The 17,727-nt window shown below is 46.9% G+C and overlaps 1 protein-coding gene across 1 annotated transcript in view; it reads left to right on the top strand.

Annotated features, from left to right (window-relative positions):
- The window catches only part of LOC146839436 (zinc finger protein 692-like), a 151,154-nt gene that overhangs the window by 14,049 nt on the left and 119,378 nt on the right, over positions 1-17,727 (top strand). Inside the window, exon 4 of the mRNA XM_085651490.1 lies at positions 911-1,795. Within this exon, the coding sequence (XP_085507616.1) occupies positions 911-1,795 (885 nt within the window). The remainder of the gene's footprint in view (positions 1-910; positions 1,796-17,727) is intronic.

Genomic DNA, 17,727 nt, shown 5'->3' with positions numbered 1-17,727 from the left:
TTTCTCTGCAAACTTTGTAAAGGTTCTTAACTTGGATAGCAATACAAAAGATTCCCCAAATGCAGATTTCGCAGGATACATTTTCAGTTAAGAAGATGAGAAAATTCCTGGGCAGAAACTCACTTTTAGTGGAAGAAGTCTTGCAGTGTGTTTTCAGGGGGATATTCCCCTGCGAGCAGATTTTTTTCCAAGTTTGAAAATCTTAGCAAAATTGTGCAGAGGAAATTCACATTTCACCCACACCAGTTTCAAAATTCCAACGGTTGGTGCTCCATTGCACATTGAAGCTTTCAAAGTGGCAACTGTTTAACAATCACGCTAGGTTACTCTGTAAATCCAGGTCACTTTTGTTTTATTTTGAAAACATTCACCGAGTTTGTAAAATATCCACTTGGATGGATGACTTTTTCTGTGACATTAGCTGCGAACAGGTATTACAAAGAGAAAAAGCAGAAGTTTATCAAAGTAAAAAAAAAGTACAATGAAACCAGGGGGTGGGTGGATAAGGCACCCTCCATATGGTGAAAATAAGGCATGCAGAGGTAAGATTCCGAATGTTTATATGAAAGTTGAGAGCATGAAATTGTTAGTGAGAGGCGCAGTATTAATTCCCTTTCAGTGATCCACTTAAAGTTCCTACACAGGAGTAAAAATGATAGAATTTCTGTTGTTTAATCAGTAAATGCAGTTTAGTAACTTTAGTTTTCCAAAATCAATGGAAACATGTTGATTTCACTAGAATTACTACCAGCAAAACATTTAATAAGAACCTACAAATTGTTGTTCAGTACATAATGGTTTGGTTGTATTACACAGATTTTGCCCTAGTTTACATGTCCTGATGCAAACAAGTTTTTTTGTGCTCTTTTTTCTGTGTTCTTTAACTTTAGACATCTTTTTCTGGTTTCAGAGCAGCCTACAGAGGATCAGCAATCCAGCAGTTTTTCAGTCACTGGCGATACACTGCAACAACTGATCCTCCTGTGCCATGATCATAGCCAAGACTGTGCATTTATTCCCAACCTAAAGCCCCGTACTCCACTGGCGAGACGAGGTCGGGCAAGAACACTGTTCTGGCAATGCCTTGCTGGGCACACATTCTCTTGGTCTTTCCCTCTCTCTTCCAGTGAGGATGACGTCCCACCAACACATGCAAAGATTACAAATCCACCAAAGAGCACAGAAGTTGAGACCTTTGCTGAGCAGCCGATTGTCAGTAGCGCTCAAAGAACACTGCCACCGCGGAAGTCGAGGAGACCAAAGCGTGCAAGCACTTCCAGAAGACCTGCAGCGCAAAGTGTGGTGAAGCAAAGAGAATGGACGGATACTGATACTGCCGTCGAAAGGATGCCGGATCTCACTGACACCCCTGTTGTTGTCATGGAGGAGAGTCCAGATATGTCTGTTGAAGACTTGCCTACTAGTCACAATGAACCTTCTGATGCCAATTTACACACCCTTTCGGAAGTCAACGGAGCACAGAGCTGTGCTTCCAGTCCTCCAAATGGAAGATGCTCCCTGGAAAGAATGACCACTTGCTGGCAGTGGGCAACATTAACAGATGAATCCCCCGGCAGAAAGCATAGGACAAAAGAGACTGAGGTGCCTGCCCAGAGCCAGTCCCGCGTGCAGGAATCGGAGCCTGCTGACCTTTTTAACACTGGGGAGAACGTGAACCCTCTTGACCATTTGCCATATTCCATCACATCGCCCAGAGACTTTTCCTCATTTCCAAGTATCTGTCTCGAGACCGATGCAGAGCAAGACATGCCAGGCTTTGGTGTGGCACCTGAAGGTAAGGGGGGCATTTTAATAAAAATGTTAATGTGCCCAGTGGCTAAAATTGTGGCATTACACACAGTCACTTTCTCTACTAATTATTTTTGCTCTTACATGTTATATTAGTAGCTGTGCAAAAATATATGTGCAAGCTACTGGCCAGGTGTATAAACCACTCTGTAGTATCACAAATGAAGGTTACTTATTTGGTAGAATACAATATTGCATGGAAATGTTTCTCACTGTTACATATACCCTGTCTACTAAACTAAATGGAGTGCATGGAATGATAAATATTGCGTTAGCCAAGGCCAATTCAGAAACAAAGTGATTTGTGTGTGCGCTGCTGTGGTATGTCGCTGTACTGTAGGGATTGGGTTCTGATCTGACAAGACCAACTCAGCAGATCATGCAAGCATGAGCAGTAAGTTCAGCACTGTTGAGATGGGTTTTGCAGCGTGAATCTTTCTGGATTCACTATGCTGTGCATTATTCCGCGATCTTGTGGTTGGGTCCGGATTCGTAGTCTTTTCTTTTCTTTGTTTTTTTTTTTTTTTTTTGTAGCCCAGGTGGGCGTCGACGTCCACCATTTGGTGCACCTCCCGTGACGTCGTCGTGCTTCCTGCGGAAGTCCCACCTTTGGGGCGCCATCTTCAGATTCTTTTTTCCGCCGTTGGGTCTGGATCGTCATCGGGAAGCTCCAGAAATTCACTCGGAGGAAGAAGGAAGAAAAGCGAGTTTCATCGATAGAATCAAGAGAAGACATCAGGAATAGAACAGATTTCATCAGGAGCGCGAAGAAAGAGGACCAGCGAACCTTTTTTCTTCGACAGCCTTGGAGAATGCACGCTCAGAGACCCTGAGCGAGATGGACAAGACGCCATTCAAGTTCTGCCCAAACTGCCACCACAAGTTCGCGCAGAAAGACCAGCATCCGGTCTGCAACCTCTGCCTACCGGTGGATCACCAGAGTATCGACTGCAACGCCTGCTCAGCCTTCGCGCCGAAGACACTCAGGGTGAGAGAGAGGCAGAGAAGAGCCAACGCCAACATGGATGGCAAAGGGAAACCCCCGACACTCTACGAGCTGGGCCTCGACACGGACGACGAGGACAACGTCGCCGAGACAGCCGAAAACTTCACGGTCGTAGAGACCGACAAGAAAAAAGAAGACGAGGTAAGAGAATCGTCGAGCGCAAATCAAAAAACACCTCGAAAACACGAGGGTGACTCGAGAAAAACTGAGTCAAGGTCCACGAAGGGAGCCCCGGCGCCGAAAACTTCGACGTCCAAAGGGGGAACTTCGGACAAAAGGCCCAGCGGATCCTTACAAAAGGACTCCCTGGTGCAGAAAGACGCCGAAAGGCAAGGGTCGTCGAAATCATCCCATGAAACTGGCCGATCGACGCAGAAAGAACGTTCGACGTCGACGCAAGTTTCATCGAAAAGACCCGCGGTCGACGCCGAAAGCATCTCCGAAATGGAGAAAAAGAAGAGGCGGCTCGAGGCCGAAATGGAGAACATCCTTCAAAGGAAGAAGGAGTTCGACGCCAGGATGAAGGAATTCAAGATTCCAACGGTTTCATCGGCGGACGTCGTCGAGGTCGAAGACGAGTTCGACGCCGAAGGGCTGACAAGGGATCTCGAGGAAGAAGAGGAGCCCTATTATGAGGAAGAAGCCGAGGAAGAAGACCAACAGTCGTTCTACGAATCGGCGGCATCTACCAGCAACGACGTCGAATGGCACGATCTCGACACCGAAAACCCGGAGGAGGCCGTGGACACGTACCCCTCGAGGCCTTCGCCACCCGACGACATCGGGGTGTACAATATGGTGGTGAAGAGCGCAGCAATGGCCTTCGGCGTCAAACTCGACGAGGAGAGGCCGAAAGCCGATTTTCTCGTCGAAACACTGCTCCCCATCCAGACTAGGAGTCAGTTCCTCCCCATGCTACAAAGCGTGATGAACCAGGGGAGAGAAGCCTTCAAGGAGCCTGCCACCTGCCAGTCGATCACGCCCAGGACAGAGAAGAAATATAAGCACTCCTCCCTGGACCCACCTTACATCAAGGGTAGCGTCACCGCAGACTCCATCATAGCCTCCACGGCCAGGAGAAGGGCCAACGTTCCAGCAACTTCGGGCCCACCTCCGGATAAAGAGAGCAGGAGGATCGACCTCACAGGCAGAAAGGTCGAGAGGAACGCCGCAATGCACTGGCGCATGGCGAATTCGAATGCACTCCTCAATAGACACCAATACCAACACTGGGATGAGATGGGGGAGCTAGTAAAGCACCTCCCCGAAGAATACCGCCAGAGAGCCTCTCACCTGGTAGATGAAGGCAAGAACATCGCCAACTCCTGTATAAAGACGGCGTTGGATGGGGCAGAGACTTCAGCAAGACTCATGGCCATAGGGGTCACAGAGAGGAGGCATGCATGGCTAAGAATCTCGGGATTCAAACCGGAAGTGCAGAACAACATCCTTGGCACCCCCTTCAACGGAGAGACACTGTTCGGAGCAACGGTGGACGAAAAGCTCACCCAGCTCAAGATGAAAACGAGACAGCGAGGTCCATGGGGGCCCTACAGCTGAGGGGAATGAGACGAGGAAATCCCTCGAGGAGACCCTACGGTAGGGGTGGAAGCCAACAGGGGACGTCGCACCAGGCGTTCCAACAAGGTCAGCATGGCGAAGGTCACGGACAAAGTCAGCCGAAGCAAAGCTGGCAATATCAACCTCGGGGCCAGTCCTTTCGCGGGAGAGGGAACGGACGTGGCCAAAGGAGGAGAGGGGGCGATCAGCCCTCCTCGAAGTGACTCAGCACGCAAGAAGACTCCTACCCTCGTAAGGTCCCCAAGGGTGAGGCGCAAAAAAGTGTCATCAGGGGGAAGAGAAGATTCAAGAGCCTACGAGCATACGTCACCAGTAGGCGGAAGGCTGAGGTTCTACCTTCAGGAGTGGCGGCGTATAACCACAGACAAGTGGATACGGAACATCGTGCAGTACGGATACTGCGTAGACTTGGGGAAAAGACCTCCAAACAGGAAGCCGAAGGGAAGACAGAGATCGGCCCAAGAACTGGCAATACTCAGAGAAGAAACGCGGAAACTCCTACAAAAGGGAGCCATAGAGACAGTGCCGTTCAGGGAACGCAACAAAGGGGTCTACTCAAACTACTTCGTGGTTCCGAAGGTAGACGGAGACCTCAGACCCATACTGGACCTCCGTTACCTAAACAAGTTCATCAGAACGCAAAGGTTCAAAATGACTTCACTGCAGGAGGTACTGCCACAGATAAGAGAAGGGGACTTCATGGTCACCGTGGACCTCAAGGATGCCTACCTTCACATCCCAATAAACAGAAGGCACAAGGGCCTTCTAAGATTCAACATCGAACAGGAACACTACCAGTTCACAACCCTGGCCTTCGGATTAAAATCAGCGCCAAGGGTCTTTACAAAATGCCTGTCGGCGGTAGCGGCACACCTACGAAAGCAGGGAATACACGTATACCCCTACTTGGACGACTGGCTGGTCAAGGCAAACTCACGCGAGAAGTGCGAGAGGCACGCAAAACGCGTAACAGACACCCTCACAAATCTGGGATTTTCCATCCACTGGGGAAAATCATCGCTGGAACCGGAACAGGTAAAGATTTTCCTGGGGGCAAAGATCAACTCCCTCAACAGTACAGTAGTGCCCAGCGACAGGAGGACAGATGCTCTACTGAAGGAGACGCAGCTCTACCAGAAGGGGCGAGCTCTGACAGTGAGGGCGGTGAGCAAGATGATGGGGATGATGGCGTCCTGTATCCAGCTGGTGACGAATGTACGCCTGCACATGAGACCATTCCAGGAATGGCTGCAACAGCAATGGTCACAAGCAAACGGAAGTTGGGAGGATCTAGTGGTTGTTACGCACGCAGTGCAGGAGGAGATAACTTGGTGGAACAGAGACAACATAACAACGGGGAGAAGCCTGACACCACCAAGCCCAACAATGACCATTACCACGGACGCATCGCAGAAGGGATGGGGAGCGCACATGGACAACCTCAGAGTGAGGGGTCTATGGGCTCCAGCAGACGCGGTCCGCCACATCAACTACCTCGAGTTGAAAACGATACTGTTAGCCCTGAAGGCATTCCAGAGACACCTGTTCGGCCAGAGGGTGTTGGTACAGACAGACAACACCACGGCGATGTTCTACATCAACAAACAAGGGGGGACACAGTCGTTTCCCCTCTCATCCCTAGCTCAGGAGATTTGGAGATGGGCCATACCTCTCAAGATAGATCTACTGGCAATTCACCTACCAGGGAAGGACAATGTGGAGGCAGACTGGCTGAGCAGACAGACCTCAGCATCGCACGAGTGGGAGCTCAATGGCCAGGAAACGGAGAAAATCTTCCAGAGATGGGGGACTCCCACAATAGACCTATTTGCAACACGCCACAATGCAAAATGCCAAAGCTTCGCGTCCAGGCAACCAGATCAGCAATCCAAGGGAAATGCCCTATGGATAAGCTGGTGGAGGACATTTGCCTACGCCTTTCCACCGATACCCCTGTTGCACAGAGTGCTCGACAAGTGCAGAACCAGCAACATGACTCTGATCCTGGTGGCTCCACAGTGGGCGAGGCAAACATGGTTCTCACAGATTCAAGAAATGGCTCAAGGCAATCCGTACAGGTTCGAGAGGAGAAAAGACCTGCTCTCAATGCAAAACGGGGAGGTCCTGCACCCAGAGCCAGAGACCCTCAACCTAGCAGCATGGCTCCTGAAGACCTAGAGTTCGCACACCTAAGGTTACCTCAGAGCACTATGCGAGTGCTACGGGAGGCAAGGAAACCTACTACAAGAAAGTGCTACAGCGCAAAGTGGAAGAGATTCACGGTGTGGTGCAGGAAAAAGGGCCTGCAAAACAGAATGACAAGAGACTCAACTGTGCTGAGGTACCTCACACACCTTCTAAAGAGTAACCTCTGCTCGAGCTCCCTAAGGGTACACCTAGCAGCGATCGTTGCCTACACCAGAGGTGAGAAGGGTGGAAGTTTCTTCACCTCGCAGGTGGTGAAGAGTTTCATGGAGGGAGCCAAAAGAATGGCACCTCCGAAAAGGTTGCCGCCGCCGGCATGGAATTTAAACGTGGTTCTGACGGAGCTCATGAAGGCGCCGTTTGAACCCATTCACAAGGCCACTCTACAAATGTTGACGATGAAAACTGCCTTTCTAGTGGCCATAACCTCACTACGCAGGGTGAGCGAGCTTCAAGCACTAACGCTACAGGAGCCCTACATTCAAATTCACAAAGACAGGGTAGTCCTGAGGACGGACCCACACTTCATGCCCAAGGTAGTGTCGGCGTTCCACATGAATCAGAGTATCCAGATACCGAGTTTCTTCCAAAACTCGACTACAAACGCAGAAAAGGCCCTGCACACCCTCGATGCCAGAAGAGCGGTGATGCACTACATTGAAAGAACCAAGGAACTCAGGAAGTCGAAGCAGCTGTTTGTGTCCTTTGCTACTAGCTTCATGGGTAGACCAGTGACCAAGGGCACCATCGCTAGGTGGATTGCCCTCACTATTCAATTCTGTCACAAACAGGCTGGACAGGAGCTAACGGAGGGGCCCCAAGCTCACTCCACAAGGAAGAAGGGGGCCACAGTTGCCTTCCTGGCAAACACGCCCATCCAAGACATTTGTCTCGCAGCAACTTGGGCATCTGTGCACACGTTCACAAAGCACTACTGCGTGGACATTCAAATGAATAAGGAAGCACAGGTCGGACAGAAGGTGCTACAACACATTTTCAACGACCAGCGATCATCTTCCACCCAGCCACCACAAAAATAGGAAAACCGCTACAAAGTCTATGCACAGCATAGTGAATCCAGAAAGATTCACGCTGCAAAACGAAAAGTTTCTTACCTGTCGGTGTAGTTTTGCAGCTTGAAGATCTTTCTGGATTCACTAGCGAACCCACCCACCTCCGCCAGGAAGATGAGGCTGGAGGAAGAGGGGGTGAAATGGATAGGATCAAAGAAGTGGAAACGTACAGAAATATGGACAAAAGGATTAATCAATCGCCTAGGGTTAAAAAAAAAAAAAAAAAAAGAAAAAAGAACCCGAAGATGGCGCCCCAAAGGTGGGACTTCCGCAGGAAGCACGACGACGTCACGGGAGGTGCACCAAATGGTGGACGTCGACGCCCACCTGGGCTACAAAAAAAAAAAAAAAAAACAAAGAAAAGACTACGAATCCGGACCCAACCACAAGATCGCGGAATAATGCACAGCATAGTGAATCCAGAAAGATCTTCAAGCTGCAAAACTACACCGACAGGTAAGAAACTTTTCGTTATGTCCCCTGATCTGTATCTTGCTCTGTCACCATAAAACAGATCATTGGGAGCAATGCTGTTTAAAGCCCAACATACATTTTTATACATAAGACTGGTCAGTAGTTGCGAAATATATGTTTAGTCTGTGAATTTTATATTGTTTTGACAACTAATTTTGTATGTAGTTATGTTATGGCGGTATATCTGATTCCTTGTGGAAAGCTTTATTTCCAAAACAGTAAGTCTGACTTGGTTAGGGTGACGAGCCAATGATAAAGGTTCTAGGCTTAATTGTTTGCCACAAAAAGCTACTATAAATGAATTAGGTATGGCTTGTTTCTTGAAAAGCATATGTCAAAGTCAATAGGCAATCAGGGTTGATTGTTATTACTCTGTATTAAACTCATCAGATAGGCATTTTGATACATTGGATCTCACAGGTTACCATAGAAGGTAAGGCTTTCGGTATCGGTTACCGCCCCCTATCCTACCTCCCCAACTCACCGTGGTTATAGAAAATTTCTACTATGAGAATCCTGGTTATGGTGTCTCAGTAGAGATAGTATGTGTTGCTTTACCTACTGTAGTTTGGTATACTTTTGTAATTTCCTGACTGTATCCCTGATAGTTGCCTTGTAGGAAAGCGTACGCTGATTACAGGTGCCCTGAGTTCGCTGTGGTGGCAAATCAACAATAACAGCCATTTTCCTAATTGGAAAAACGTAAGCCTGGCGCCATAGGTCTGATCTGACTAAGATGAATAGTTACGACTAAGGCAGTAGCCCTGTTTTGTTTATGGTGTCACACAGTGTGAAAGGCCTTTAATGGTTTATTGTCTTTGTATTTTGTCAAAGTCTGCTGTTTTGCTCCATGAAATCTCACAGATTTACCCTGTCGGTTTTGGTGTTGTTTACCCCCTTTGATAAATGCTCGGGATTTGCGACTCGTAGTATTATTAAGAATGAAGCTTTTAGTGAGTAATGGCATTAGAACTCTGAGTGGCAATATGTGTAACCAACAACAGAGCTCAGGGTGAGATTGCTGTTATCAGGAAGAAATATTTAAGTGAACATGGGGATTATCAAGACCATACCACTGAGTGACCTAGATCTGGGTAATAGCAACCATATGAGTGTTAACAATATCTCAGAGACATTGTAGGTATTATTAAAACTGGATTTTGTGAATGAAGCTATGCATTTTCAAGAGAAGAGCATTGAATGACATTGGGAATTTTAAAAATCCATGTGTTATCGTGAGCTGAAGTCTGTGTTTTGTCTGTTATGGGGCAGTGACCCTGTGAGTGAGCATAGGTTATGTTAAGAGTTCTGCGTGACCATGTGTATAATCAAGAGCAGAGACTTAGTTTGTCAAGCTATTAACATGGAAAAAACTCTCAGCGACTGGACCTTTAAGAGAGGTTTGAGTGGCCCTTGGTCTTATCTTGCATTGAGACCTGAGAGTGTCTTGGTGTTTAGAGGAGAGCACTGCATGCGGTTGGGTATTATTTATTTTATTTATTTATTTGAAAAGTTTTATATAGCGCTGGCTAGATCCGGAGGGATCAGAGCGCTTTACATGAGTCGGAACATTGTTTCAGAACATAGTTACACATTTACATCAGTTGCTGGAGCAATATTTACATGTGTTACAAAAGCATAGCATAGGCATAAGGATAAACAAAGCAGGCAGGGGGAGAGAGGAAAGGAATAGGGGAGGTAGAACAAAGAATGAAGGAGGGAAGAGGTGGGGGAGGGGGGTAGGAGACACAGCGTGGAGACAAAGAAGTAACCATGTCTGACGTCCGGCTGGGTAGGTGACGGCTCCCAGCGGTAAATGGATCAGTCCCAGTCCTCCTTTATGTGAGATTCCCTTGTCGCAGTGGACTCTCAGCGGGGTTTCTGAGACTCCAGGGCAAAAATGCTGGATCCCTCCCCAGCAAGGGGAGAGGAGTGCTTTGGCCACGGGCACACTCTGAAGGATGAAGGAGGGAAGAGGTGGGGGAGGGGGGAGGGAACCCATGGGAAATACAGTGTCCAACGTCCTGCTGGGTAGGAGACGGCTCCCAGCGGAAAGGGGATCTTTCCCAGTCCTCCGCTATGTGTGACTCACTTGGCGCTGTGGACTCTCTCAGCGGGGTCTCTGAGACTCTAGGGCATAACGGTGTATTACGGTGATTGCTCTGAGTCTGGCTGGGTATCATTCTGAATCCAGAGATTTGACTGGTTTCTGTTGTTTCAGAAGCGAGGAACAGCACATCATACACCAACCATGCAAATATTGGACTGGAAAACTCTTCTAATACTCTAGCCTTTGATTTTATTGTTAATTCTTTCAGTTAGCAACGATTTCCTGTTGAGATGTGTGTTGCAAATGCTGCCACTTAAGTGTCTATAGAGGGCTTGGATGAGGGCTTTATTCTACCATGACACATTCTGAGACCAAGTACCATGGCGTACTCTGGATCCAGGATTTAAAGTAACCATGTCCCATTACATAGCACTGGTATTGTGAGGGTTCTTATTCTGTAATGCATTATTACTTTGGGCATTACTGCTACTGAAGGCGTAGTATTTCAGATGCCCCAGGCACTGTATTTATTAGTGTTTTTTATTTTTTTACTATAACAGCATATTTTGTTGCTCATTACTTATTTTGTCTTCATATTTTGGAACGGATTTAGATGAGCTACAACTGTTTCAGATGGACCCAGATTGTACACACATTTTCTGTAGTGTAATTACCGCCAGGCACACGTATCGGATGAACATATAAAGGTTATCTGAGCTACAGATGGCTGCTACATCTTGGCACCATTGAAAATGCTGATACATTAGATTAATATTCAAGTTCTGTTTCATACCTGTCTTCAAAACGGAGTGTTATGATCTGACACCGTTAATTTAGACTATACTGCCCGGTTGTTGTTTTATCTAATTTATTTGTGTCCTTGTGCTGATCTACAATTTTACCATTTTTATGCAATATTTTCTCATTTATTATGGAATGTGAGCTCAAAAACATACCAATGCAGTTATTTTTTTCCAGAAGTCTCTTTGGGATCCACTCCTTGACCTTCTCTCACACAGATGCACAAACTTGGCATTTTATTTTAATGGATTTTGCATCTGAAACAAAAAACAATCTGCAAGAGTGCACTATATACTGGGCAGAGCAGCACTTTTTAAGATGTCATTGCCCTGCTTCCTTTACGCATTGCCGAACTCCCCCGACCTAGTTCCCGCATGATATTTCAGGGAGATAGAGGGCATACAGAGGGACTTGCTGTGGAATGGGAAACCCCAAATAGCACTGACCAAACTTGCCCTAAATTGGTTCGACGGAGGGATTAGTCTCCTGGAACACAAAAAATATTACTGGGTTGCCCACCTGGCCGCCATCAATCAGGGCATGTACCGCCACGCAGACGACCCGGATTATGCCATGGATAGATGGATCCTACCAGGAGGGAACTATAACAGGGCACTATATTCTAAACCCCAGCGGCTCCCCCTGACAGGGCCGACTACACACTCAGTTCAAATCTGGCACGATGCAAACAGAAGCCTAGGGTGGGAGCGGAAACTGACACTGGCAACTCCCCTGTGGGATACCGAGCAACTGGGTACTCTGTGGATGTTTAAAGGGTTCTACAAATGGGACCTAATTGGGATCTCAAAAATAGGGGACCTGTGGGCGAAAGGCGATATGATAACGTTTGCCTCCCCAACAGCAAGACAACAAACTAGCTAACTCTGAATACTTTCGATAATTGATAATTAAGAATTCAATTGGTTTTCCCGCTAATACGTCATCGTACTTAATTTATAAATGTGAAGCCATATTTAATCTTATCATGTGATGTTGATCACAACGCATTATGATTGGTCCAATGTGTCTAGCACGTGACAACTAACGTTTGCCTTTAAATCATCATTGAATTGGCGCGTAAATTGAATTCTTTAGACAGAGGGTGGATTAATGGTAGCAGAGACCCGTTGGTCCGGAGTAAGTTGCTCTGTATAAATGTTTCTTTAGACGCTCGCAGTAGGATATAATTGTATGCGTTCAAAGTGGTTTGTGAACCGAGGCTGCATTTATGAAGGTTTCTTGAATGTAGATCCCTGCCACAAGATATTTAGGCCACAGAGTGTTAGTTACATCTGACATTTGTAATATGTAGACGTTTCAGTTAGAATCCTGTGATCGCTTAATGAATGTCATGTTTTAGCATGTTCGTTCCTGCACACGTTACAGCGCGTACATTTTTCAGACAGTTTACAGCCAGTTTAATGTTGACACCATATTACATTGACTAGCGTGTGTAATGCATCATTCGAATGTGTAAGTTGCATCATTGTTTTGTTAGTTTTGTATGTCCAGATTTGTGCTCTCTTACAGATGTTTTTCTATAGATATATGTTTATAAAGTATACTATATGTATTATTGATTAAGTTGTGCAGTGAACTCAATGGTCCTGTTTCTTTTTTAAACCCCGGAAGAAGGGTCAGATTTGATTGACCCGAAATGCATTGGGTGGATGTTTAACTTTGAAAACAAGGAATGAATTGCTTCAGAAGAAGATGATTATGTATGCAACATTTGGTTGATTCATGAAATGATGAAATTCAATGGATGGAGAATATGCTTTCAAAATTAATAAATTAAAATACGTGAAGAAACCTTGGTGTTTCATTGAATACAGTGCGCACTTGTTCAGTGGGAAGTTGACACTCCCCACAATATCCTTCATATTTAAAGACACGGGCGGACTCCGTGCGACACAGGCTGCGCCAACACGATTTTTTGAACTTTAAGAGTGCACAGGGATAACATTGTTTTGAATTTTTGTCTCTGCTAACCCAGATGTCCGGCTACTTCAGGGACGTAGTGGTCTAAGGCAGAGGGAAGTTCAAATCCCTCACATGTGTAGCTGGTGTCAACTGGAAAATAGTGGATTTGTTCCAGTGTATTGTAATACCAGATAGCGCTTTGAAGAGCTTGAATTCATCTGCATGAAGATAAACTACTAAGTTCCACAGTGAAAACGCAAGGCCACGATGGCCATGTATTTGGCAAATCGGGCATGCTTGGAGTTCTGAGGCTAAGGCATAGAGCAAAGGTTAGGGGGGGCTTTCCTGACGTGTGCCTCCCTCAATAGATAAAGGGTCAGGCAGTATTCCGTTTAGTTGTGTTCTGGTGATGGGGCCAGAGTATAACATTCATATTCTGTTTAGGAATGCTCTTGGGAGCCCCAGTCTGGCCAGCACGGTGAAGAGAGAACTCCACTCCAAGGTTCAAAGGTTTTAGTGGCGTCCAAGAAGACAGCAACTGCCTTGTGAAGCGGGCGTAGTAGGGCAAAGATCACATGGAGATTGTGTGGTGGGGATCGTCCTGGGATAACCTCTGCCTGATCCGGTAGTACCAGATCTGGAAGAAGCAGTAACCGACAATTTTCTAGAATATTTGCCAATATCTCAATGTCTGTATTTACAAGAGACAGTGGGTGATATGAGATGGCGGTTTACAGGGCTTCAGAAGAGTAATATGGATTCCCAGAGGGACTGGGGCAGGATTCCCAGCTACAGTACCTCATCGTACAAATGGAGCAGACTGAGGGGAAGAAGGGGTGGGGAATTTGGGCGTGAATGCCTGCATAGGTCCTGTAGAACTCGGAGGGGAATCCGTCACTGTCCAAGTTCGTACAGATTGGCAATCGCTGTCCTGATCTCGTTGAGAGTGATGGGCTCTTCTAAGTATTGCAGACGAGGGCCCTCAATCCAGGCTAGTGTAATGCTCTCAAGGTAGCCTGCGTAATCTTCACGGGATCTACAGATGTATCATCTATAGAGACCAAAGTGATAAGAAACACATTACCCCCAGAATATTGTCAACCTCAAGATAAGTTAGCTGACGTAGGGCTTGGTGTGTCTGCCTCCCCGTACGTTCCGGCCATGGCATGTTTGCGTGAGTGCTTGACTTTGAGGTCTGCAAGTTCTGTAAATTCTGATAATTTGGTCCTGATCTTAATCAAGGTATGGTATGATGGCATGATTGTGTATTGTGTAGTTGCCTTTTGGATGTATCTGAACGTTGCGCAGTTTTCTCCAAACATCATGTTGTTTGGCAGTCCAGATCCCCCACACATATGCTGAAAAAAGCCTCCCAGATAGTGCCCGCCAACACCACATATGCATAGGCAGAATCTAATGGGGCAGTGGATGATAGGCGCCAAATGAAGATGCGGTGCTTGGTGTCAGGTATGTCTAGACGTAGCTTAATAGGCGAGCGGTCTGACAGACCTTGGCTTATTTGCTGCACCTGTTACACAGGTATTTTTCAAATCCCCTTCGATTTGAGTGAGCTGACACGAATGGCCAGCACACCTGTTATTAAAATTTTTGCAGCTCTCCTGGTTTTGAATGTTATCTCTATTTCATGCTACGATTTGGCATTCCTGATTTCTTTGGCCACACCACTAGCTTGCAAAATGTGAATACATTGTTGAATTTTGCACTGATTAATTCCTGTTTAGTAAATAACCAGCAGACTAGAGCATTCTGCCAGTGATCTGGTTTCCCAGAAACGATATGATCATTTGGTTTGAGAGTGACCACTGGTCCATGCAATGTGATCCCTCAGGCAGTAAATGGGACACCCCCATGTAATCAGAGGGGCCAAGGTCCTTTGCTCCAAAGATGAGTTCACAGATCAATCATTGCTTTTTAGGTCTCGCGCCTGCGTTGCAGTGCGTAGCACTGCTCGCGCAGAGCGAAACCTTTAGTACTTGAAAACCGGATTTTAGCACTGACCTAGGAATCGCACACGCTCGTGCGTGTGCTTTTCCTTTTGTGCTACCCCATTGGCCTTTGCATGCGTCTTTTTATAAAAGACTGCACACAATTGGCCAAAGGCGGGCGCTTTGCTCCACCCATGGCCTATTGGTGTCTATTACACGCTTGGTGCGCGTAATAGACACCAATAGGCCATGTGGTTTAAATTATCGTGCCCAGACATGGGCGCGATAATTAAAAGCACATGGCTCGCAGTGGCGCGTGCAACACTCGCGGGCTTCTTTGTTTTCCAAGCGGAAGTGAAAGCGAACGCTTTCCCTGCCGCTTGTTGAGTCTGACACCTGTGCCAGGCCAAGTTCATTTTCCCAACAATCAGCTCTGAGGTCATTTCTACAAGTCCGTTCTGGGTGTTTGCATTAGTTTACCGTGTGATTTGTACAGTGTTTCTGCAATAAAGGAATTAAACACTAATATTGTTCCACTATAAAAACATAAAGATTCTCTCTTTGTATAATCGATATATAAACAAGAATAGAATGAACAATGCCTTCTTTCCATGTTTGGCAACTGAAAGGGGCCGCTGAGCTGCAAGCGAACAAAGCCAGTAGGTCTGCCTGCTGCAGGCACCGGAGCTACCCAAGAGGTGCCTCCACCTCCGGGCCATGGGACCTCGGCCGGGCGGGGGAGGAGACAGCGCTTGCCCCTTCCTAGCTGCTCCAGCTCCTCCCCGGAGCCGGGAGGCGGTCTCCCGGCCCTGCGCAGGCGTCTCCTTGCCTCTCCCTCTGCCGCTGTGATTAGTCAGCTCTGGCAGGCGCTGGTATGGCACTTCCTACCAGAGCCAGCCTCAGCAGCAGTAGTGGCGGCAGGAGGGTAGCGCTGCGGGCGCAGGTGGATGGCGGTGGGGCGCACAGTGGAGCAACCCTGCTTTGACCGGCGGCAGCAGCAGCATGTCCGGCTACGGCAGGGGCAGTGGCTGAAAGGGGAGCCTGGGGCTGCTGCCTCTCCTGCCCCTGCACTCCGGCCACCTCTCTGCCGATCCCAGCCCAGGAGCATGGAGCCCGCTGCCGTGCTCCCGCTCAAGGAGGTGCGCTGGAGTTCGGCCTCTCTGCCCCTAGACCAGCTCCTACCGGCTGCCCCAGGTCATGCGGCTGGACACCAGTGAGTTCAGTGGCGCCGTGCCGAGAGGGGCCTGTGTGGGGAGCGGGAACACAGGGTCCGGGACAATGCACCGGCTCGGCTGTCACTGGCTGTGCAGTCGGCACCGGGGCGCTGCCTGACAGCCAACAGTTCTCTTGACCTCATCCTCCCCTTCAAATGAATGGCTGCTGCCTACCTCAGCTCGGGAGTTTTTATTTCATAATATTACCGTAGATTGATTTCCTATCGTAGGCATTAAAACGTTCAAAAGAAGTGCAGGTAACATAAATACCAAGTTTGAGGGGCGGTCAAGGTTCCAAATTTGCGACAGAGAAATGAGCAACTTTATTTCTCCTTGGACTCCAATTAGAAGGAGTGATATTATACTTGGGACAAAGTTAAGGATGGTTGGCGCTTGTCTAAAAAGAAGCTGATCTCCCATTAAAAGCGACGGCAGACTTGTATGAAGTAATTACCTTCCCACAGTTCTCTTTACCTCTTTCCTGTTGTGAGTACCAGAGTTCTGACTACGAAAGAGTCGCTGAGGAGTCCTGGTGCTGTAATTACACCCGAACCCCACCGGACACTAGTGTGGCATAGCTCTCTACCTGCAATGCCTCTCAACTCAGCTTCATTTTCTGATGATGTATTTGTTGGGCTACAAGAGAAGAATAGAATTGGGGTTCTTGAATATTCATGTGCTATAACGCCTTGGTTGACTATTTTGTATGTTAAATAAAACAAAGGCACCAATACAGAAAATAAACCATACAGAATCATGTCTTGGGCGTATAAATTAGAGCACATCCGCATTAAAATTAATAAACTACTGTGTCTTTCGTGAGCGAATAGAAAACTCCAGGGTGATACTTTTTTTCCAGTTAAACGAATCTTTAGAGCTGACGTTAGCCAAGACCTTTTGATATATATATATGTATATATATATATGCCACAGGACACGCATGATACTCCGCAAAGCGAGACAGGCCACAACAATCGTGCTTATTTCATTCATTTATTAAAGGCAGGGCAAGCATGACGCGTTTCAACTCTAATGAGTCTTAATCATATGCAGATGATTAGACGGTGGGTTCGCTGGCTTTTAAGTTCGTAACTTTAAACATCAAAAGAGGACTAATGCCCACGATGGTTTTAAAGCGGCAGTTTGTTTTAAAATTAAACACATTTCCTCATATACAGAGATGAAAAGTACACAGTTTCCATTATATAAGTTCAGGTTAAATGCCTCGAAAATAAAGTATTTTCAATCATCGTCTCTCATCTCTGCAGAATTAATGTTCCATTATTCGTTTTTTTAAGGTGTAGTCACTCCTCCTACACTCTCCATAATGCACCTTTCTTGCCGCTTTTCACCCACTCGATAATTTAATGCTGGTTTTGGCAGAACTTCAACTCGTTTCCTATGTGTGCCAAATGTACATATTTCGCCTTTCAAGGAATAGTTCCATTTTGTGGTAATATCAAAAGGTCACAAAGTCAAACGAATCAGTTCCGCTACCACCGATTTTCATCCAGTTTGTTACTTGCCTTTAAAGCGAATATTCATTCAGCACGAAGTGCGCAGGGAAATCCCAGTCGCAGACCCTGGCTTGTTATAGTATATTTATATATATATGGCGGACAATGGCTAAAATAAATTAATCACC

This window comes from Triturus cristatus, chromosome 4_1, assembly GCF_964204655.1.
Source record: "Triturus cristatus chromosome 4_1, aTriCri1.1, whole genome shotgun sequence".
Taxonomy (NCBI): domain Eukaryota; kingdom Metazoa; phylum Chordata; class Amphibia; order Caudata; family Salamandridae; genus Triturus; species Triturus cristatus.
Note: the sequence above shows the minus strand (reverse complement) of the source record. Positions and strands in the feature narration are given on the sequence as shown.